This window comes from Laetiporus sulphureus (assembly GCF_001632365.1).
Source record: "Laetiporus sulphureus 93-53 unplaced genomic scaffold LAESUscaffold_1, whole genome shotgun sequence".
Taxonomy (NCBI): domain Eukaryota; kingdom Fungi; phylum Basidiomycota; class Agaricomycetes; order Polyporales; family Laetiporaceae; genus Laetiporus; species Laetiporus sulphureus.
The window spans coordinates 1076695-1097874 of NW_024468510.1; the positions used below are offsets into that span (position 1 = coordinate 1076695).

The following is a 21180-nucleotide window of genomic DNA, read 5'->3' on the forward strand; positions in this document are numbered from 1 at the left end:
GGCATCAAGGAACGCAAGCTCGGATGATAGACTCGTGCACGATAAGTACATTGCCACCTCGATAGGCTATATAGGCTTCGTAAACCGTGTCTTGCATCCGCATCCCCTTGCTCTTCTCCTATTCCCATCATGCCCGACAACGTCCACGTCCTGAAGCACCCGCTCATCAACACGCGGCTATCCCAGCTGCGCCTCACCACAACTGGACCCAAGGAGTTCCGCGAGGTCTGTGTCTCCTTGTAAAGCCCGCATAGTATGTCATGTCCAATGAATACCGTCACTTTTAGGGGATCCATAACATCAGTCTCATGTTGGGCATTGAGGCCACTCGTGATCTGGAGGAGGAGCAGTTCACTGGGGTGAGCCGATGTGCCTTCGTGCTCCCTTTCCAACGCGAGGGGCAATCCGTATCGTTGCTGATAACGAAGTCGAGTCATGTAGCAAACACCTATCGGCTCATTCACGGGTACAACGATCAAGCATCGGATTGCGCTTGCCCCGGTCTTGCGCGCAGGCATGGGCATGACGGATGCCATGCTAAACTTGTTCCCGTGCGTGTTGCGCTGGGCACTCCTCGGTGATACCGTTGTTGCCGTTCTCATGACTTGAGCAGAAATGCGCAGGTCCACCACTTAGGTATCTTCAGGGAAAAGACGACCCTCCAGCCTGTGGAGTGTGCGTGTTCATACGATACAGTGGTCCTACGATAGTAACTGACCGTTGACATCAGATTACTCGAAGCTGCCATCGACTGTAACAGCCGACATCGTGTACCTGCTGGACCCGCTGATTGCGACAGGAGGCACAGCATGTGCAGCGTTGCAGATGTTACTTGATTGGGGCGTGCCCAGTGTGTCTGCCAAAACCTTTGTCACGTTCGAGGGGCTTACATTTCTGCAGTCAAGCGCATCAAACTACTTTGCATCCTCGCGTCTCAGACTGGCTTGAAACGTGTAGCGACGGAATCCCCCGACCTTGAGGTAAGCATCTCGCGCGCGTATCCAGTGGACAGTCACTGACTTGACGTAGATCTGGGTATCCTCTGTTGACCCTGAGCTGACGAGCCGTGGTTTGATCTCTCCCGGGTTGGGCGACACTGTAAGAACTCGTTCTCTTTGCTTTCTTGTGACATAGTTCTGATTGCGTGGATGCTGCAGGGTGATCGTTTGTACAACACGCTGAAAGATTGAAGGTCATTATGACATTACCCCATAGACAATAAGCATCTGAAAAGACCCACTCGCTGTAAAAACCGCATCTGTGGTGATGTACTTACTTAGTAGTAATATATAAATCCTCTTGCAATGACTCTGCTTCAGGGCTACTCGCCTCCCATCGCGAACGGAATAGTGATGAGACGTAGACGAGCTCATTTCCGAATGGTTTCGAAAGAACACCATGATGGCGTTATTCCACCAGCGGAAAACGCTGCCTTGGATGAGTCACGTGCAGAGCTTTCCCATGTCGCCATCCTCGCATAATCGTCCTGCCTTCCGTCCGCCTTCCGATCGCTCTTCCGTGCATAAGAGTGAAAAAAATACATTCACCATGTTCTCAACGGAGGCTCCGTATCATACCTTTTCCTCCTCGCAAAATGTCCGCTGTTGAGCGATCCGGAACTTCCACGCCGCTCTCATCGACGAGCACACTCTCCGTCCCGACCTCGCCGAAGCTCCAGGCTGAGCTGCTGAAGGAAAAAGACGTCGCGATCAAGAGCGCACTCATCTCCGCATCCACCGCCGTAGAGTTCATCGCGTCGCGCGCGAGCTCCAGCTCGTCCGTCTTCGTCTACGACCTCGCAGAGCATGTCGGGTTTGGTTCCTTCACCAAATCCTGGGCGGGCTCCGGCAGCGACGTCGCGTCTGTTATCAGCCTGCAGACGAGGGCGGGTGCGGGCCTGAGTCTTGTCGGGAGGCTCTCGCAGGGAACGAGCAAGGATGCGGCGAGAGGTGCGGTCCTCACTGCGTACACTACCCCATCCGGCCTGGCTGCTATGGTGCAGTCACTCTCGTATCTCCCCTCGCCCACCGCGAGCAGCAGATTGATCCTCCAAGTCCCGACCGTCACGCCCGTCGGCGAAAGCTTCGCACTGTCGCCCACACTCGCGTCCTTCACACCAGCGCTCGCGATCCTCCCGGAGAGCTTCGCCGTGATCCTCTCAGCAACCCCGCGCGAGACCGTAGACCTCACCACGCTCTCGTACAAGCTGACCGACTCTCACGTCATCCATTTATTCGACCATCACAGCGCGGCGCGCGAAACCGGCCATGTCGTCACTCCCACCCTACCCGAACCCGAGCCGGGCCTCTCTGTGAAGGAGGGTCTGAGCAAGGCGGGGTATAGCGCCTTCGACTATGCCGGCGACCGTGACGCCAGCACTGTCCTCGTCCTTCTGAATGGGCCTCTCGCCCTCGCCGCTAAGGCGTTCGCGTCCCGCGTCTCCGGGTTGGGTGTCCTCGTCGTGCGCATGCTCCGCCCATGGGACGAAGAGGCCCTCCGCGCCGCACTCCCTGCTTCCGTCAAGCGCATTCATGTCCTGGACGACGTCCCCACCGAATCCGCCCAGGGCGCGCTGTACATGGACGTCTTCTCGTCCTTGCTCGACCCGCTCAGCCCCGGCCCCATCGTCAAGTCGCATCGCATCGTCCCCAGGCGCACGCAGGAGTTCCTCGAGAAGCCGGCCACGTTCGCTGAATTTGTGTCCGAGCTTGCGCAGGTCAAGATTGCGCCGGCGCTGGGGCCCAACACAGGGAAGAAAGTCGTGTTCTTCAGCACCCCGGGCTCGCCGCTGTCCTCGCTCCCGCGTGCAGTGGAGCAGACTTTCGTGGTTCGCAACGTCCTCTCGGCGCGTCTGCTTACCGAGTACGACGTCTTCTCCAAGCCGGGCGGTATTGCGGCAGACCGCCTCGTTCTTTCGCGGAAGGACGACACAGCGCCGTATGTCCCTGTATCTCTCGCCCTCCCGCTAACACCGGAGAGTGCCGGCGAGGCGGACTTTGTCGCGGTTCTTGACCAAGCACTCCTCAAGTCGCATGCAATTGTCTCGCACGCTGTCCGTGGCGCTCCTGTCCTCGTGGCTACTTCGTGGACTGCGGAGGAGCTAGTCTCCAGCCTGCCACCCTCGACGATCTCTATCATCCGCGAGAGGAAGCTGCGCGTCTGCACCATCGACCCGAAGGCTCTCGTTGCGAGCACTGGTGAGAGCGATCCAGCGGCGTTGGAGGCGCTCGAGAACGCCGTGCTGCAGGTCGCATTCCTCCGCTTGTACCTGGGAGGGGCTGCCAGCGAAGAGCTGGTCATCAAGCTTGTTCGCGCTACCGTCGGCGATCTCGTGCAGGGCGTGTCCCTCGCGAAGTTGGGTGACTGGGCGTGGAATGGTCTCGTCGAAGTGGAGATCCCTCCGCCTGAGCAGACCGACGAAGCTGAAACCTCGAAGGCTACCGAGCTCAAGAATTTTACGTTTAACGCCATCGCCGTCGAAACGGACGAGGGCGAGACCGTCGTCAACGGCGCGCGCCTCGGGTCATGGCACGACGCTGCGAAGCACATCATTTTCCCCTCGGCCTTCACGCCGCCCGATTTGCAGTCCTCCTCCTCGTACGACGACCCGCACGCGCGCAACCCTGCACTGCATCCCGAGGTGTCCGACCGGACGTACCTCGTCACCTGCACGGTGAACCGGCGGCTGACGCCGCTCGACTACGACCGGAACGTGTTCCATCTCGAGTTCGACACGCGCGGGACAGGGCTCAAGTACGAGATCGGCGAGGCGCTCGGCGTGCACGGGTGGAACGACGCGGACGAGGTGCTCGAGTTCTGCGCGTGGTACGGCGTCGACCCGAACAGGCTCATCACGATCCCCGTCCCGACCTCGGACGGCACGCGCATGCACACGCGCACGGTGTTCCAGGCGCTCCAGCAGCAAGTCGACCTGTTCGGCAAGCCGGGCAAGCAGTTCTACACGGAGCTTGCGGAGTATGCGACGCAGAAGGGCGAGAAGTATGCGTTGCGGTTCATTGGCAGCCCCGAGGGTTCGGCGACGTTTAAGAAGCTGAGCGAGAAGGACACGGTGACGTTCGCGGATGTGCTGAGGAGGTATCCCAGCGCGAGGCCGGGAGTCGAGGTGCTGTGCGAGCTCGTGGGCGATATTAAGCCGAGGCATTATAGTATCGCGAGTGCGCAGGCTGTTGTTGGTGACCAGATTGATCTATTGGTCGTTGCTGTGGATTGGGCGACGCCAACGGGTACGTATGCCTTGTGTACTGCATGTGAGACGATGCTCAAGATTGTCCTTCCGTAGGCACTCCTCGCTATGGTCAGTGCACGAGGTATCTCGCAGGGCTTAAGCCTGGCCAGAAGGTTACTGTCTCCCTCAGGCCGAGCGTCATGAAGGTAAGAACGCGGCAAGCCGGTCGTCAGATCTTTGGCTGACGTCGTCCTGCAGCTTCCTCCAGACAACATGCAGCCCATTATCATGGCCGGTCTCGGTACTGGCGCTGCACCCTTCCGCGCGTTCCTGCAGTATCGCGCCTGGCTCATGTCGCAGGACATCCCAGTCGGACCGACGTACTACTACTTCGGCTCGCGTCATCGGTCGCAGGAGTATCTGTACGGCGAGGAGCTAGAAGCATTCCTGACTGATGGTGTGATCACGAAGGCGGGACTGGCGTTCTCGCGGGATGGGCCGCACAAGGTGTACATTCAGCACAAAATGAAGGAGGACGCGGATGACCTGGCGCGGATGCTGTGGGACGATAACGGCGTGTTCTATTTGTGCGGGCCGACGTGGCCTGTGCCGGATGTGTATGAAGCGTTGGTGGGGGCACTGGTGAAGAGGACGGGTCAGGATGCGACGCGGTCGGGTGCATTCCTGGAGGGCTTGAAGGAGGAGGAGCGCTACGTCCTTGAGGTGAGCGTGATTTACTCTTTGGGTGACATTGCCTTGCTGATGCGTTGTTCACAGGTGTACTAAGCAAATGGTGTCGCGTCTGTGGGTCGAGGTGCCTTATACCAGCACTGCAGCTATGCCATTATTGCAAGTAGACTGTAGACCTCTTATTTGTTTCCGGAACATATCACTTCGCATATAACCATCATGTTCTTAAATATATCTCCACTACGTGCTGTTCCTGTAAGGTGACCGTTCTGGAGATGCCTGATCTTCCCTTGCTGCTCGTTTGAGTCCTGTTTGTTCCGGACGCGAGAGAACAAACATTAGTGCTTTTCTTCCAATGTGGAAGATCGCGCGCGATTGATTGAGCTTGAGCGTGAATACTCCAGGGATGCGCCCTTGACTCTGCGACCTGAGTCGACCTGCCAAAAGGAGAAGACCGCGGACGGGATACGCCAAGCAGCTGATCCTGCGGCCCGACCAGCCCGTGGCGATATAACAGCACTTGCTCGCCGTCGTCGCTTTCGGCCCCCACACTCGCGATGTCGTCCTTCCAGCCCATCAAGTCCGCCGTGATCGGTGTCGGCCTCGGTGGCATGACCTTCCACATCCCCTTCGTCCTCGCGCACCCCAAGTACTTCACCCTCCACGCCGTCCTCGAGCGGAATCCCGAACGTCCTGGAGGCAAGCTCGCCGCTCGCTTCGGCGCAGAGGCAGCCAAGGGCGTCGCCATCTACCGCACCTACGAGGAGGTCCTCGCGGACCCGCAGATCGAGCTCATCTTCATCAGCACTCCAAGCGAGACGCACTACGCGCTCGCGAAGCAGGCGCTCGAGGCGGGCAAGCATGGTGCGTCGCGTCTCATCGTGCGGGCGTGTGTGCTCATGCGAGTGACTCGACGGGACGTGCAGTGCTGGTGGATAAGCCTGTCACGGCGACCGCTGCAGAGGCATACGAACTCGGTGAGATCGCGAGGATCAAGCAGCGCGTCCTTTATCCCTTCCAGAACCGCCGCTGGGATTCGGACTTCCTCACCCTCCGGAAACTCCTCGACCTGCCTTCCTCCGACCCCAGATCTCTTGGTACCCTCGTCGAGTTCGAGTCTCGGTATGCAACTATCCCTCCATCCGCACATAACCGCTGAGCACACATTGCGCAGCTTTGACCGCTTCCGCACGACACTGAAGAACACCTGGAAGGACCTGCCCATTCCCGCCAACGGCCTCACGTACGACCTCGGTGCACATCTCATTGACCAGGCGCTAGTGCTTTTCGGGCGGCCGACCAAGATTACCGCTATGATCGAAAACATTCGTGGCATTGGGCATGAGGAGGTTGACGACTGCGTACGTCTCTTCACAATTCGTCTTCACTCCCGATCCTAGGCTGACTTCCCAACTCGTGCAGTTCACGATCTTCCTTCACTATCCCCGACGCCCCGCCTCCCCGCCAGGCTCGCTTCAGCCAACGTCCTTCTCATGCATCCTCCGTGGACACATCCTCTCCGTACGCTCGCCACAGGTGCGCTACGTCGTGCGCGGCACGCACGGGACGTACATCAAGTTCGGCGTGGACGTGCAGGAGGACCAGCTCAAGGTCATCCGGCACCCTGCCGAGATCACGTCGCTCCCCACGTACGGCCTCGAGCCAAAGGACATCTGGGGAACCGTGGAGAACCTGGCAGAGGACGACAAGGTGATCAAGTCTCCGTAAGTGCATTTTTCGCTCGCTTTGTGTGTTGAGAAGAAGAGAGCTGAGGGCGTGTGTGGTTGTATGTCAGGTGGCCATCGACGGAGCGCGGGAACTACAGCGCGCTGTTTGTTGATCTTGCAAAGACGATTCGAGAGGGCAAGGAGCAGGCAGTCAAGTGGGCAGAGTCAGCAGAGGTGATTGAGTTGATCGAGCTTGCATACAGGAGTGCGAAGGAGGAGCGCACGGTTGTCGTCCCGACCAGATCGTAATGCATCGATGCAGGCGCAGATCAGGAAAGAGAATAAGTGAAAAGTACTAATATTTTGTAAAAGTATGCTGACAATGCTCTGTGGGTGCTCATACACATATGTGTTGATACTCTTTGGGAATGACATTCATTTGGAATACGACTATTGCAGTTGTTGCTGCTCGATGATCAGCCCAGAAACATCTCAAAGTTATTGCTGCTTCTGCACATGCACTAAGCAACAACTCTGCTTCGCCGCTCTCACGAACCATCGACGTGAGATAGCACCATAGACGCCTCACCTCTCGACGACCACCTCCACCACGTCCCATAACCCACATTCCCCTAGCAACATGCCCACCCGCCCCATCAAGACCGCCGTGCTCGGCCTCGGACTAGGCGGACTCACCTTCCACATCCCCTTCCTGCTCGCGCTCCCCGCACATTTCACCCTGCACGCCGTCCTCGAACGCACGCCCGATCCCGCGCAGCCCAAAGGAAAGGTCGCAGCGCGCTTTGGTGCGATCGCAAGAGACGTGAGGGTTTACCGGACGCTGGCGGAGGTGCTGGGGGATGGGGAGGTGGAGCTGGTTGTGGTGAGTACGCCGAGTGGGATGCATTGCGAGCTGGCGAGGAGGGGGTTGGAGGCGGGGAAGCATGGTGAGTGCTGGCTGCCCATCACAGTTGAACAGTGTCAGATGGTTGTGAGCGCGGGTGCTACTGGTGCGCTGCCGTCGGACGCGCCTTGACGCGCACCAGCTGGTTCCCAGCAATACATCCTGCTCGAAGCAAAGACCGACTCACATGCTGGTACAGTCCTTGTCGACAAGCCTGTGACAGCCACAGCAGCCGAAGCCCGCGAGCTAGCCGCGCTCGCCAAAGCAAGAGGGCTCGTCCTGTACCCATACCAGAACTGCCGCTTCAACGCCGACTTCCTCGCCCTGCGCAAGCTGCTCGCGCTCCCTCCGGACGACCCGCGCTCGCTCGGCACGCTCGTCGAGTTCGAGTCCCGGTGAGCAGTCTTCCACTGTGGCGGGACAGCGGGAGGGCCGCATGCGGAACGTTGAACGCGTAACGCGTAGGTATGATCGCTACCGGACGACGATCAGGAACAGCTGGAAGGACGTGCCTGCGCCGGCGAATGGCCTCACGTATGACCTTGGCTCGCACCTCATCGATCAGGCTCTCGTCTTGTTCGGGCGTCCGGAGAAGATCACTGCGTTCATCGAGAATGTGCGAGGCGTCGGCAGCGAAGAGGTGGACGACTGTGTGAGCAATTGCTGCAATCATGAGTATTGTGCACTGATAACACGATTGTTCGTTGACGGCAGTTCACGATTTTCCTCCGCTACCCGCCCCGCCCTGCCGCTGTGCACACAGACGTGCAACCGACATCGCTCACGGTGATCCTCCGCTCGCACATCCTGTCCGTGCGCTCGCCCCAGCTGCGCTACGTAGTGCGCGGCACCACCGGCACGTACACCAAGTTCGGCATCGACGTGCAGGAAGCGCAGCTCAAGGCGATGGCTAGCCCGACAGAGATCGTCGACTCGCCTTCCTACGGCAGGGAGCCTGAGGAGCTTTGGGGCACGCTGGAGAACCTCGCGGCGGACGGGGCCGTCTCGCGGACGACGTACGTGTGTACATCATGTTCTCGAATGAATCTTTCGTGACAGCATGCAGGTGGTCGACGAGCGAGAGGGGGAGTTACGCCGCGCTGTTCGTGAACCTAGCGGAGACGATCCGGGAGGGGAAGGCACAGGTGGTCAAGTGGGAGGAAGCGAGCGACGTAATCGAGATGATCGAGCTCGCGTATCGGAGTGCGAGAGAGGAGCGCACCGTTCCCGTCCCTCCATTTGCGTGATGGTTTGCCATTCGGTTGTGATCATCGTAATGACTGCGGCGTTGCTGCCTCAGATAGATTCGCGGGAAGCGGAGCCCGAGCTCATTCAGGGTCACCCAGGGTACAAGGCTATGCTTAAACAGCTCCTGCTATGCTCTGACTCGACAGCGCGAGCTTCTATTCCAACGCGGCGTTGCACAGTTTTGTGGTATACACGCGGCGCATTTTGTCCTCTGAATTTCATGAGCAATACAATGAGACAAATTTCGCCTGTCATTCCAAGCATGGACGGGAGCGGGTATGCTATGAATACAATTGGTGAAGGGGTGCTCGCTGGACGTACAGGGTGTGCAGATAGGGAAGAGATGTAGCCGGTGGATCGCGTATGGGAATAACGCTACTTGCTCATCGTCGCTTGTATTCACATGGCTTCAGTATGCTGCCGCGAGACAGCAGCTTGCTCCACTCCTTCTGACTTTTCGGTTTGCGCGCGATTTTCTTGAACTCGAAGAGCGTGAAGTGGCTGTTGGTATCATCCTAATTTGTCGCCCGTGAGTTTCTGAAATGAGTACACAATCATGGCGAGCAAACCTTACCTTCGACTTAAGCCGGAAACCGAATGAGCACACGAAGGAAACAAAATCATCCACATCCGTGAATCGGCTGGCCACCTCCGCAATCTTCAGCTCGCCACTAATAATAAGAGCAGATGAACAGGATAGGAACCATAAGTCAGAACACCCCGTCTCATCCACTGACAGGGAAGCACAACCAGGGACAAACCTAGGCCGCAGAACACGCCACGCTTCCCGAATACACCCCGGCCAGTTCGTCCCCATCAAACTCAGCGCACAGACCACCACGTCGACCACGCTGCCCTCGCCTTCGTCCTTCCCTGCCGCGCCACCGTCAGCGCCACCGACTTCCGAGCCAGGCAGCGGAAGCCTCGTGCATGTGTCGGCTTCGACGATGTATATTCCATCGGACACGAGGTCGAAGGAGATCACGGTCATGCCCTTGGGTGTGAGTGCACGCGCGAGTGCGGCATCTCCGCATCCAAGGTCCGCAACGACGGTCTTTGGGGGGTAGGATGATAGTGCGGAGATGTAGTGAGAGACGGGGTTGGTGGGCCAGGATTGGACTTGATGCCGGAAACCGGTGTGGTACTGGGTATCATGTGCGCATGGATGTGAATACTATGCAGAGAGGATATGGTACACGCGGGTCACCGACCTCCTCGTAGACTGCGGGGTTCTCGCGCATCATCTGATGAGCATGTTCGCTGTCCGACTTGTACAGCTGTTCGTTGATCCATCTATGACTGAGTGAGGAAGAGTCAGGATAGGAATGCGATTGACCATACCTGAAACGTGCTCCTTCCAAGCTATTTTTCAACCCACGTTGCAGCGCAGTAAGCCCTCTCTCGTGTTTGGAACCACCAGTTTCTGCCGCTTCTTGCTCCGTAGTGTCGATAATATCCTGCGAGTCGGTTGAAAGTCCTCCCTTTCTTCGCTTTTTGGGCTTTGGCTGCTCGCTTAGAGTCGCAGGTGGTTTTTTGGTCAGATCCCTCTTCTTCTCCTTCTGCTTCGCCTCGGCTTTTGTTGTATGCTCGTGCTGGTCGCGTACCCGAGGCTTCCTCCTTCCGTCATTGCCTTTGCTCTCCTCCTGTGCCTCCTTTCCTTTCTTCTTTTTGTTGCGCGACGATTGTTGTGCGCCGGCAGCCCCAGTCTCCAGCTTCGCCATCAACTTCTCAAAGTTGATCTCTGCCGTCTGGACCTTGTCCTCATCCTTCCCCGCCGGCCGTTTTCTCTTCTTTGGGTTGCTGTGCTCAGCCACTGGAGCTGCCGAAACAGACCATCCTGGGACTTTGAACAGATTCGTCATCGAGAGCCGCGGGTGTGCGTGGAGGGTTCGCGGGAAGAGATACAGAGCTCCCCCGGCGACGCGCTCACGTGGCTTTGAGATCAATATTCTGCTTTCGATCGCAGAGCAACGCTGAGCGCTGAGTTGCTGCGTTCCTATAACCGAATTCTGGACCATCATCATCGTATTCGGAAGACTCATCGGGGCAGTTTCTTGCTTTGTGCGACAGATAAACTTTGAAAGCAGAGCGCTTGGAATGGACGTTTCGTGAGTCAAGCTTTCAAGACTGAAGCTGTGGCTCCCAGAGATTTCGGGATGTGGCCTGCGGCGATGTGGTGCTGTCGCACTCGGTAGTATGTATAAGCTGATACTCCTCCGGATAAATTAACGATGAAAGCCTCCTGTAGAAAAGAGGCACCCTGATGGGCCCATCACTTTCCCGTCGGAAACGTTCAGATGTTGCACATGCTCATCCAGCATGTTGATGGCAGTGTGAAGACCTCCCTGAGCTTCAACTATAGGCCAACATGGTGGGTCACACCAAACACGTCGCGTCTTAGCGTGCCTCGAGGTCGAGATGGGCTCTGTGCGTAAGTTGATTGGGGAAGAGAGCGTTCTCGCGACAGCGCCCACGCCGTTCTTTGAAAGAGTCGCGTCGCGATCAGCCTCGCGCGCTCTATTCTCCTCCGAGGCACACCAGGGACGAATGGTGCAGCTGGTGCCACATACGTCAAAAAGTCCCAATGCGCATGTTGGTAATTCGCAAATGTTCGGCGCCTCTATATTATTAAGATGAGTCACGAAAATCAGCGGGCGAATAAGAGAAGCGTGCTACAACGCATAAAAGAGCAGCGTGGGCCACGTTGATCCACAACGAGTAGAACTCCAGAGGACCGTCACCGTTTGAAGACCTTCTCTCATTCCTCTTTTGACGCGCGATCACGCATACTAGCACAATTTCTCATGGGTATTGATGATGGTCCTCACTCAATGTCGTGGGAGCACGCAACGAGCAGGGTACGGCAGCGCGATATTATTCTCAGTGACCGGCAGGTTCGACTGATGGTAAACTCGACCTCGACTTTCTGTGGCAGCCTTCGCTACCGTCGCCTGTTTCCAGGAGTGGAACAGTACGTGTCTTCAAGTGATATGCAATGTTGTGCCCATTCTCATGAGACTTCAGCCTGCCCACTCAGGATCCACCTTTGCGACTGTGAGCGCCTAATGCTGTTAGCCAAGGCAGCGCAGTCATGCGATGTATTGACAGGAGGAGTTGGCGCTTTTGAAAGATTCGTCGACTCATGATCAAGCTGAAGACCATGAGTACCAGACTGCGCCCGTCCTCACGCAGGAGGCATTCGTGTCGGCTGGATTCACGCAGCGGCCATCTCAGTATGGTGTCCTTGGTGCCATATTGTCCATAAAGTGAGTGCGTTATGAACTTGACGACCTGCCGCGCACATTGAAGACCACCTACTAGCGGAAAAGGTAGCCGGGAAGTCCCGAGCGATCCTAGGCTCTACTTTAATACGGTCAGTGCGGCATTGACATGACTCGTAAGGCTTTCATCTGAACCGAACCAATCATTCCTTAGAACGCTCCCCTATCGGCGATCATATGCGGCGTTCAAGGCTCAGGAAAATCGCACACCGTTTCGGTGTTGCTTGAGAATATGCTGATTCCTCGGTTCTCGCCAATCGGTGCAACTCAAAAGGCCTTGTCTGCCCTCGTCCTCCACTTCGGCGAAGGAGGAAAGACAGCATTACCTAACGAAACCGCTTGGCTGGCCAGCAGTAGCATCGATGGGGTCTCCGCGCCTCCTGTGCAGGTGTACGTTTCGCCGTCGCAGCTGAGCACGATGAGGCAAGTATATGGGCGTCTGGGCAAAGTTGTCGTAGAACCTCTGAGGCTCTCTGAAGAGGAACTCGATGCCCAGGCATTCTTGTCCCTGATGGCCGTCGGGTCCTCCGACAATGCGCCATTGTATATGCAGACCGTCCTGGTATATTATATAGTCTCACTTCCTTGAACACAGCTGACATCCCAAATGACAGAGTATCCTGCGCGATATGGGGGAGAACTTCACATATGCAGAGTTCAAGGCACGTCTCGAGGGAGAAAGGCAAGGCTTCAATCCTGCTCAGCGAGCTGGTTTGAAGCTGCGCATGCAGCTCCTCGAGGGTTTCCTCGACACTGCCAACATGAAGCATGGCCAGAGCTCCCGTTTTGCCGAGGGCCGACTGACAATTATCGACCTCTCGGATCCATTTATCGACCCAGCTGCAGCTTGCGGCTTATTTGAGGTAATTACGCGAATCTTCATCCGCGCTGACATCGGAACCGGAAAGGTCCTCGTTGTCGATGAGGCGCACAAGGTTTGTTTGACGTTCACGCTCCTTTTCGTTTTTGCGCCTAAGCTGCATATACAGTACCTGGCCGCCAACAAAGGCAATTCTGGGCTGACAAAGGCCTTGCAGTCCTTGATACGGCAACAACGCCACCTCGCCATGCGTGTGGTCATTAGTACACAGGGCAAGTGACTGAGTTCGTAATCCACTGCCGCCGCCGCTCACTATTATGTGCTTACCCGTAGAGCCCACTGTGGTGCCGGCAGTGTTACTAGACCTGTGCAGCCTAGCAATCCTGCATAGATTCTCATCTCCAGCGTGGTGGGAACATGTTGCCAAACACGTCTCGGCCAATGTGTCAGAAGAGACGTTCGACCAGATTGTCAAGCTCAGGGTGAGTTTGCGCCTAGCGAGCTTCAATGACACAGAGCTGATTTTGCGATTGCCAGACTGGAGAGGCCATAGTTCTTGCACCATCCGGACTGGGTATGGTCCGCGACACCCGCGAGGATGACGCCAGGACGGGAAACTTGAAGCGGCTGACCCAGTTCGGACGCCGATATCTCATCATCAAGTCTCGTCAGCGAATTACTGCTGATGGTGGAACATCTATCCTGGTGGTCTGAGTAAATATTTGAAGCTGTTCGCGACGTGCTGTTCTCGCTGATATCCCTGTACATGTCATTTGGCCACATATAATGTATTTCACATCTTGATTGCTTTCATCGTGTTCACGCCAGATAATCACTACCACTATCAGATAATGTGCCTACTCCTGGCCATGGGCAGCGTGCCCCTTTTGTCTTTGCGTGCGGACTTTGTGCGTGCCTCACAACACGGGGACTACACGATGCGCACTGTTATGGTGTCAGACCCTTAAGCTAGGACAACGTGAGTAAGAGATGGGGGTGGGAATTGGCCATTCCTAAAATGTTCTCCTTCCGAGATATCGTTTACTGGCAGCCCGCGCTGCAACTTAGTAATTCCCTTCTCGATCTTGAAGCCACGAACCTCTGCCACTTCCTGCTCTGTGATATCGACGAAAGACGCGACTCATTGGAAGGTCTACATACTTTGTTTGGACCTTGGCTGCTCGTTCGGGACTGCAGGCGAACTTTCGGGCGCTTCTTCATCGATTTTGCGTCCGCTGCCAGTGGTCGTGCAGCCTTCCTCTTTCGTCATTGTCTTTGCGTTCCGCTCGCACCCAATTCTTTTAGTTGCTGCGCTACTATTGCGGCGCGCTGGCATTATGTACCAGCCTCCGGCCTCCCCATTGTCTTCTCCAAGTCGATCTCTAACTTGCCGTCATCCTTCCTGGCTGGCCGCCTACTCTTCTTTGGGTCGCCATCCTTAGCCACCGGAACAGACCATCTGGGACTTTGGAACGGATTTGCTATCAAGAGCCGCGGGTATGTGTGGGAGGGTTCGCGGGAGGAAATACGAGAAAGTTCCCCCCCGCGACGCGTTCACGTAGGTTCACGTGCGCTGAGATCAATATTGTGGTTTCGATCGTTGATCGCGTTCCGAGCAACGCTGAGTTGCTCAGCGGTCCCTAATAACGGATCATCATTGTCATCTATTCGGAAGCTCGGCGTGATGATTCCATCAAGGCTGATGCCTTTCGTGACCGACAGCTTCCGCGAAGTTGGGTATTGACTTAGCATCCGACGAGTCAAGGCGAAGCTTAACGTCAGGTGGCGGATCAGCAAACGTTCTTCGGCGAATTATAACGTCTTGATTCCCTAGCAAGGAACTGTTGTTTGCAAACCGGGTGGGCACCTCGCTACCTCATGTATTGTGGTGGTTGAAGTTTTGAACTCTAGATATGGGATTGACGCCGTTCCAAGTGGTTTGCTCAGCTCAATTGACGCTTGCGATTGGTGTCGCATGTCGTGGTGAAAAGATTTATGTCAGTAGAGCCATGGCACAATGCAAGGAAGGCACCAGGGATAGTCGCATTATCGCATTCAGTGCGCAGCTAGCGGCAATCTCGCGCAAAGGAACTGCGCTGGATGGACAACACGTGCATTAAAACTTCCGCCAAGGTAGGCACCCTCAAACACGAGCCGAATACACGTTGTGGTTCTCAGCCTGCGGCGCATTTGGCGGGCGCGCAAAGTTGGAGTCAGGTGCCGTCATATTCGGGTCGCCGAAAAACGTTTATAAGCACCGGAAACGCTACCTAACACTTCAGCTCTCGTCTCTCAGTCATATCTGGGTCCCACCTTTGCAAAACTCCACTTACGCTATTGTCCCAAAGTGATGCTTGCGACACATGATGATCTTAATGTATGCGTCTTCAATGAGACAGATCGGGCAACTCACATCAATTTGAATCCAGTCAGGGCTATCAAGCCTCAGCATATCTTCATCTATACCAGCCTCGTCGCTTACAAGCTCGTTAGCACATGTGGACATGCAACCCGATAAGGTTTGTCCTATGTAGAATTTAATGGCGACATGTTGCTAGTCGAACTAAGGCTTACGTCTCCACAGGACGAGCACGAGCTTCTTCAACATCTGTCCCTGGATGCTCCAGACTCCAGGGACCATGAATTGAAGACCGCTCCCATCTTCACGAGGGATGCTTACGTCGCCACCAAGGCCCAGCAAGTATTCTCGCAGAGGGGCCTTTTGGGATCCGTGATGGAGATTTAGTGCGTGTATCCATTGCTGCTAACCAATTTTACGAAAGTTTGTTCATTTGCTTTGCATTACGCTCGCACAGCGATAAGAATGGAGCAAACCATGCGGACACCTGCCATGACAATCGCCTGTATCTCAATACTGTCAGTAGGCCCAAGTGTATCTTTTGTATTACATTGCTCACGCTACTCTTCGAAGAACGCGCCTTTCTCCGCTCTTGTATGTGGCGTTCAAGGATCGGGCAAGTCGCATACGGTATCAATAGTCCTGGAGGACATGCTGATCCCGAAGTGCTCACGCATCGGGGCACTAAACAAGGCTCTGAGCGGCTTGGTGCTGCATTTCGGTGAGGGCGGTCCTTATTCGCTGCCGTGCGAAGCCGCCTGGGTAGGCGTATCCCAGAACTCTTCACTCAAGCTGCCACCTGTGCACATCTACGCATCGAACTCGTCTTTAAACACAATGAAGACGGTATATGCGCCTTTGGGCTCACGCGTCACGGTTCAGCCGTTGTTGTTCAGCGAGTCCGAGTTGGACGCTCAAGCGTTCCTCTCAATGATGGCGATCGGCGCCTCCGATCATGTACCGCTGTACATGCAGACGGTGCTTGTAAGTACCGCCGGTTATACAGTCTTCGTGACTCCTTATTTCATTATTCGCAGAGCATCTTGCGCCAGCTGGGCGAGAGCTACTCATATACCGCATTCAAGAAGGAACTTGAAGCCAGGAAGGCCAAATTCATGCCGCCGCAATTGTCAGGGCTCGAACAAAGGATGGCACTGCTCGAAGCTTTCCTAGAAAAACCTAAGTCTTCTAAGAAGCAACGCGCAGCGCCACCCCGGTTCGCAGCCGGCCAGCTGACTATCATAGACCTGTCCGATCCGTTCATCGACCCCGCGTCAGCAAGTGGTTTGTTCGAAATCATCGTCAGGCTGTTCGTGCGCGCAAAGGTCGACACCGGCAAAGTCCTCGTTGTCGACGAGGCTCACAAAGTGAGTGGGCCGATGTTCGTGTGCACCATCGACTAACAGCAGCAAATTCGCAGTACCTGTCGCCTGATAAGACATCCTCTGGGTTGACAAAGGAGCTGCTGTCCCTGATCAGGCAGCAACGTCATCAAGCCATGAGGGTCGTGATCAGTACGCAAGGTATGTCTCTGGTGTGCCGTGTCGTTGGCGTAAACGCACTGTTGATGGTTTTGTAGAACCAACCGTCGTTCCTACCGTCCTCCTGGACCTTTGCAGCGTTGCAATCTTACACCGTTTCTCCTCGCCTGCATGGTGGGACCATGTCGCAAAGCACGTCTCCGCAGACATCGATAACAAAGAAGCTTTTGACAAGGTAGTCAACCTGAAGGTATGTCACCCGAAACGTGTTCTCCCGGATTGCTCCTGCGGCTTCTCACCGCAACCCATCGCATCTAGACAGGACAGGCGCTCCTCCTCGCTCCGTCCGGCCTAGCTGTGTCCCGTTTGGCGACCCAGAAAGCGCACGGGACTGAAGTCGTCCCCACCTTACGCCAATTCGGACGCAAGAGTGTATTGATCAGGACCCGTCAACGTGTCACCAGGGATGGAGGAGCTTCCATCTTGGTGGTCGGAACGTGACAGCGACATGTTCACCTTGTGTGCTGAATATCATATAATTGTATGTCTTGATCATTGCGTGGAGCTCGTTGCCGATAGGATAGTTTTGTAAGGTCGGAGGGGTTCTTGTTAGCGATTTCGTCTTCTGAGATTAGTCAGACGTTGGTTTCTGTACGGACGTAATAGTATGAATTGCTCTCGATGCCTGACGATGTTTGCTGCCGGCGGAAACCAACATACAGGTTGGGCTAACATGGATCATGATGCATTGAAGTCGTAAGCCCTTCCGGCAGTCATAAGTGGCCACAAATGGGATCATCGTCCTCCATCAATTATATTGTCACAACATTATGGAGCCCTTGCGTGTCCTTACCCTTTCATCTGGATGATCGGCCTTCTTTTCGGATATATTAGTATGCTTGGCCGTAAGACGATACATGAAGCGCACAATATACAACAGAGTAACACAGGCGTGCGAATGAGATGGTCGAGTTAGCAAACATAAGTGCTAGCGTACGAATGCAGAACGAAGCGAGACGGCAGAGCAGAAACCATACCACTCATGATTCCATGTCCTTTTCCTGACGGCGACACGAGAGCCATGCAAACCACATCATCGTCCTCAATTGCAGGACGTCTTCCTTCCATGCCATGGACTGATTCTGCTCGCGGAACTCACGCGTGAGCATCTCGCACCGATCGATGTTCTCCGGGCTAACAAAGTCGCACGCGACCTTGATGCAGTCCGCGAGATTGCAAACCTTGAAGAAGTATTACCACATCAATGACGACGCCTATCCGTATCGGTCAGGGACAGACTTACCTGATGTGCACAGCCGGCGGGGATGAACACTGCTTCACCAGGTTTCTGGTAGACCCGGTGGCTTTTGACGCCATAGTCCTTGAACAGCTCGCGGCGAAGCGTGGAGTCAAGATAGAACTGCTGCGAGTGGATCGGATCGTGCTGAAATTGACCCTTGAATTTCTTCTTCAGGAATTTGCGCAATTTCGGAGCATCCTCTGCCCTGAACAGGTCCCATGCAGCGCATCCGGGGCGCCCGTCCGGTGTCTGCTCGGCATGGAGCATGATATTGATAGCGTCCGCCATATCCATGTGAAGCCTCGTTGAGCCCTTACTGCCTTGCGATTCGAACGATGCCATCGCGTTGTACATCTTCGGCCCTAGGTACGGCTTTGTCAGTCTTACATGTCCGTTTAAGTGCCGACCCACTCACCGAGGTCAGGTGCAACCGTGTTGCTTGGGAAATGCGACGCCATATTCAGTACACCGTCGCGCCGAACATAATTCGGGACCGGCGTAGCGTTGCTGAAGTCGTCATACAACTCCGGGAACGCCGTCCTGAAGTCGGTCGAGGGGGGCCAGTCCTGCATCAGTGGACAATAAGCACAATTGTCATACGTGTCTAGCTCTGAACTCACTTTGAGTTTCCAGCAGTCGCGGCGTCCTTCATACTTTCCAAACCATGAGAAGAACTCACCAACCGTGACGCGCTTGTTTTGGTCTGTCTGGCATTCAAGGATTAGGCAACTCTGGCTGCTATATTTATTCAAGAAGTATTCCGGCGTCCACTGGACATGGAACTTCCGCAGAAGGCCCGTGACCACCAAAGGTTCGCCTCTCTTCCAGATGCGGCGGAAGATATCATCCGAGAGTTCCCCCTCGGCAAAATAGAGCGTATCATGAGACAGCACGCTGGTGAGGCCGTTCATGGACTGGACTGGCGAGAGGGCACTCGCAGCGAAGGAGGAAGGCTCAGGAGGAACACCAGTGCCGATGCTCTCGGAGAAGGTGCGAGGTGCCGCGTAGCTGGCTCCAGAGATGCCAGCTGTGCTTGGAACTGGCGCCGGTACGGCAGCATCGATAGAGCCCAGCTCCGGCGATATTACCTGACTCTCGGTCTCTTGCAATAGAGCTTCCATTTCCCTGATAGCTTCGGATAACTCTGCCTTGCAGAAGCGCGACATGGGCGAGAAATCTTTTGCCTGATGCTCGTTCCTCCTGGTGCAAGAAAGGAAGAAGGGATTGATGTGAGCGTGCCTCTCCCGTCGAGCCTGGAGCGCTGCGATTTCGGCCTCCGGTGCACCAGCTTTATCGATGGTTAGTTCCTTGACTTGCTCATAGCACTCTGCGCAGGCTTCGCGACCGCAAAGGCGGCACATCCAACTGCATGAGAAGATCGATGTCATGCAAGTATCTGCGCATCCAAGAATGAACAAAGCGCCACGCGCTTGAATCTAAAGTACATACCGCATGTCGCACGAACTTCGCTTTCCCTTGGCCGGCGGATGATCTCACTCAAACCAAGATGTTCAAGCTCTTTCTTGAGCGTCGGCAGTAGTGCCTGAGCGACCGTGCGCTTTAGATGCGAGTCCAGGCATGAGCTTATTAAACCACATATGGTAACCCGAAAGGTCGCTGACCTTAACGCGCCGGATATGAGATTTTTCCAATGGGATGTTCCACTTGGCTGGGAAGTTCATCGTGGGCGAGTCGGGTTTCTGGCTTTCCACGAAACTGACACCGACGATGTTCTTCTTGTCGTTCTTCAAGAAGAAACGAATGCCTTGGAATCGACAAGTATCGCCAGCCCATCGACGAGTGCAGGAAACGCATCGCGGAAACTCCTCCGATCTATAACGGTTGGACATGCATCGAGCAAACTGCAGCTCGGGATGTAGTGGGCCGGAAGACTCGGTGTGAGATAAGCCGTCCTCTGATGACACGAGCCTCATGGCTTGTGTGAAACCAGGATGTGAACAGGGCCATCACGCCAGATAGGGTTCACTCACAATCGCCGGGAGTAGACCTTTCTTTCCCCTTCTCGACGGACACGTGAGCATACGACACCGTGGGCATCAATTGCGCTGTGCGATGAGGTGTGAGCCGTTGTCCCGTCAGTAACGTACCGTACGTAATAAACACACCATTCTGCGCGGCAATCTGCGCCGCTTCACTACGCTTCTTGGCATTATAGCCACGTCTTGACACAGCTACCGCTAGATGAGCGAAAGCACTAGGACAGGACAACCTCGCATAACCAACCAGTGCCCTCTGCAGCTTTGGCTTTTGTCTTCGCTTTCTTTGACTTTGGTGTCTCCTCTTCCGGCTGTTCCAGTATCCTCTTTTGCACGGCAATGGGATGAGGATAAGGAACGGCAGCAGCGAAGGCCACGTGAGTGGCGTAGTAGCTAGGCGGAGTGGGTTGGGGCCGTTGGGAAGCATGCATCGGCATCTGTATTGATCCGCGGGCTGCAAGTCGAACAGAAGCACGTTCAGTCATCTGCCATTCTGAGAACGATATGGTTAGATTTCACAGGAAATATCTGGCGACATCATGAAGTAACCATTTGTCACGGCTTGTTGTGCGTACTGCTGTGCGGCCGCCATGTCATGTTCGTACTGTTGTTGATGCTGAGGGGCGTAATCTGGCCAACGTGGATGAGCAATCGGTCGATCAAAATGCGATGCATCGATCGGACTTTTTGGAACGGGGTTACCCGACATGACTTGTACACGAGCAGCGGCGCGGTAAATTCGAGTCGGCGACGTTTATGGAAATGAAACTCACTCGTACGCTCATCCGAGTACATGGACGACATCATCGACGATCCGTAAGACGCATTCGCGGACTCGGAAGAAGTAGGCCATGACTGGACGTCCATGCCGTAATTGGGCGTCTCGTCGGCAGGCCGTGAGGGCCTTGAGAACGCCTCTGCGTAGAGAGACTGTGACGGGACCGAGGATGACGCGTAACGACACGCGTTGGGATCCGTGTTGGCTCTCCGTAACGCCATACCGTCCTTAGTGCCTTGGTCCCAGCTCGCAGCACGTAGACTGAATGATGGATGATTCATTTGCGACGGATAAGGCGCAGACTGGGGCTGGACATGCTGCGGATGTGCGGCGGGCATGAATACCGACAGACTCGGCAGCGAATTGGAGTGATGGTATGCATCTAGAGGAGCAGAGGGGACGGCGTTGACGGGGTTGAGGAGCTCGTGGATGGAGGTGCGTTTGTTGTGGACATGGTGGTCATGCGGCA

At 55.5% G+C, this 21180-nt stretch overlaps 9 protein-coding genes across 9 annotated transcripts; 7 read left to right on the forward strand and 2 right to left on the reverse strand.

The window, feature by feature from the left end:
- The first annotated feature begins 107 nt into the window (after positions 1-107).
- On the forward strand, positions 108-1304 carry LAESUDRAFT_719165 (armadillo/beta-catenin/plakoglobin). Its single transcript, XM_040907577.1, has 8 exons — positions 108-225; positions 288-359; positions 442-551; positions 614-675; positions 731-850; positions 901-980; positions 1030-1098; positions 1158-1304. Exons 1-8 carry the CDS (start codon positions 130-132, stop codon positions 1188-1190), a joined length of 642 nt encoding a protein of 213 aa, XP_040770370.1. The 5' UTR covers positions 108-129; the 3' UTR covers positions 1191-1304.
- Positions 1305-1594: 290 nt separating this feature from the next.
- On the forward strand, positions 1595-4972 carry LAESUDRAFT_710016 (assimilatory sulfite reductase; the record flags this gene model as incomplete). Its single annotated transcript, XM_040906740.1, has 4 exons — positions 1595-4244; positions 4301-4392; positions 4445-4909; positions 4964-4972. The coding sequence occupies 4 exons, from the start codon at positions 1595-1597 to the stop codon at positions 4970-4972; spliced, it is 3216 nt and encodes a 1071-aa protein (XP_040770371.1).
- Positions 4973-5203: 231 nt separating this feature from the next.
- LAESUDRAFT_19111 (oxidoreductase) lies at positions 5204-7018 on the forward strand. Its single transcript, XM_040901511.1, has 5 exons — positions 5204-5740; positions 5803-5998; positions 6051-6237; positions 6299-6600; positions 6672-7018. The coding sequence occupies exons 1-5, from the start codon at positions 5434-5436 to the stop codon at positions 6850-6852; spliced, it is 1173 nt and encodes a 390-aa protein (XP_040770372.1). The 5' UTR covers positions 5204-5433; the 3' UTR covers positions 6853-7018.
- A 165-nt stretch (positions 7019-7183) lies between these two features.
- LAESUDRAFT_753904 (oxidoreductase) lies at positions 7184-8694 on the forward strand (the record flags this gene model as incomplete). Its single annotated transcript, XM_040911818.1, has 5 exons — positions 7184-7490; positions 7590-7842; positions 7913-8099; positions 8162-8463; positions 8514-8694. 5 exons carry the CDS (start codon positions 7184-7186, stop codon positions 8692-8694), a joined length of 1230 nt encoding a protein of 409 aa, XP_040770373.1.
- Positions 8695-9078: 384 nt separating this feature from the next.
- On the reverse strand, positions 9079-10557 carry LAESUDRAFT_753905 (uncharacterized protein; the record flags this gene model as incomplete). The annotated part of the gene is made up of 5 exons (XM_040911819.1): positions 9079-9210; positions 9270-9366; positions 9433-9839; positions 9907-9988; positions 10037-10557. 5 exons carry the CDS (start codon positions 10555-10557, stop codon positions 9079-9081), a joined length of 1239 nt encoding a protein of 412 aa, XP_040770374.1.
- An 838-nt stretch (positions 10558-11395) lies between these two features.
- Positions 11396-13654, forward strand: LAESUDRAFT_808383 (uncharacterized protein). The gene is made up of 10 exons (XM_040914062.1): positions 11396-11553; positions 11631-11666; positions 11720-11749; positions 11804-11961; positions 12017-12068; positions 12131-12538; positions 12591-12911; positions 12966-13068; positions 13130-13278; positions 13334-13654. The coding sequence occupies exons 1-10, from the start codon at positions 11500-11502 to the stop codon at positions 13508-13510; spliced, it is 1488 nt and encodes a 495-aa protein (XP_040770375.1). The 5' UTR covers positions 11396-11499; the 3' UTR covers positions 13511-13654.
- An 8-nt stretch (positions 13655-13662) lies between these two features.
- LAESUDRAFT_19240 (uncharacterized protein) lies at positions 13663-14616 on the forward strand. Its single transcript, XM_040901514.1, has 2 exons — positions 13663-14354; positions 14519-14616. The coding sequence occupies exons 1-2, from the start codon at positions 13815-13817 to the stop codon at positions 14543-14545; spliced, it is 567 nt and encodes a 188-aa protein (XP_040770376.1). The 5' UTR covers positions 13663-13814; the 3' UTR covers positions 14546-14616.
- Positions 14617-15344: 728 nt separating this feature from the next.
- On the forward strand, positions 15345-17137 carry LAESUDRAFT_766894 (uncharacterized protein; the record flags this gene model as incomplete). Its single annotated transcript, XM_040913765.1, has 7 exons — positions 15345-15541; positions 15613-15673; positions 15729-16139; positions 16193-16522; positions 16576-16678; positions 16735-16886; positions 16955-17137. The coding sequence occupies 7 exons, from the start codon at positions 15345-15347 to the stop codon at positions 17135-17137; spliced, it is 1437 nt and encodes a 478-aa protein (XP_040770377.1).
- A 278-nt stretch (positions 17138-17415) lies between these two features.
- Positions 17416-20563, reverse strand: LAESUDRAFT_719176 (Clavaminate synthase-like protein). Its single transcript, XM_040907578.1, has 10 exons — positions 20483-20563; positions 20181-20426; positions 20063-20128; positions 19928-20002; positions 19559-19872; positions 19386-19494; positions 18557-19332; positions 18352-18502; positions 17940-18298; positions 17416-17877 (listed from the first exon to the last, which is right to left on the reverse strand). Exons 1-10 carry the CDS (start codon positions 20523-20525, stop codon positions 17677-17679), a joined length of 2340 nt encoding a protein of 779 aa, XP_040770378.1. The 5' UTR covers positions 20526-20563; the 3' UTR covers positions 17416-17676.
- Between the last annotated feature and the right edge of the window lie 617 nt (positions 20564-21180).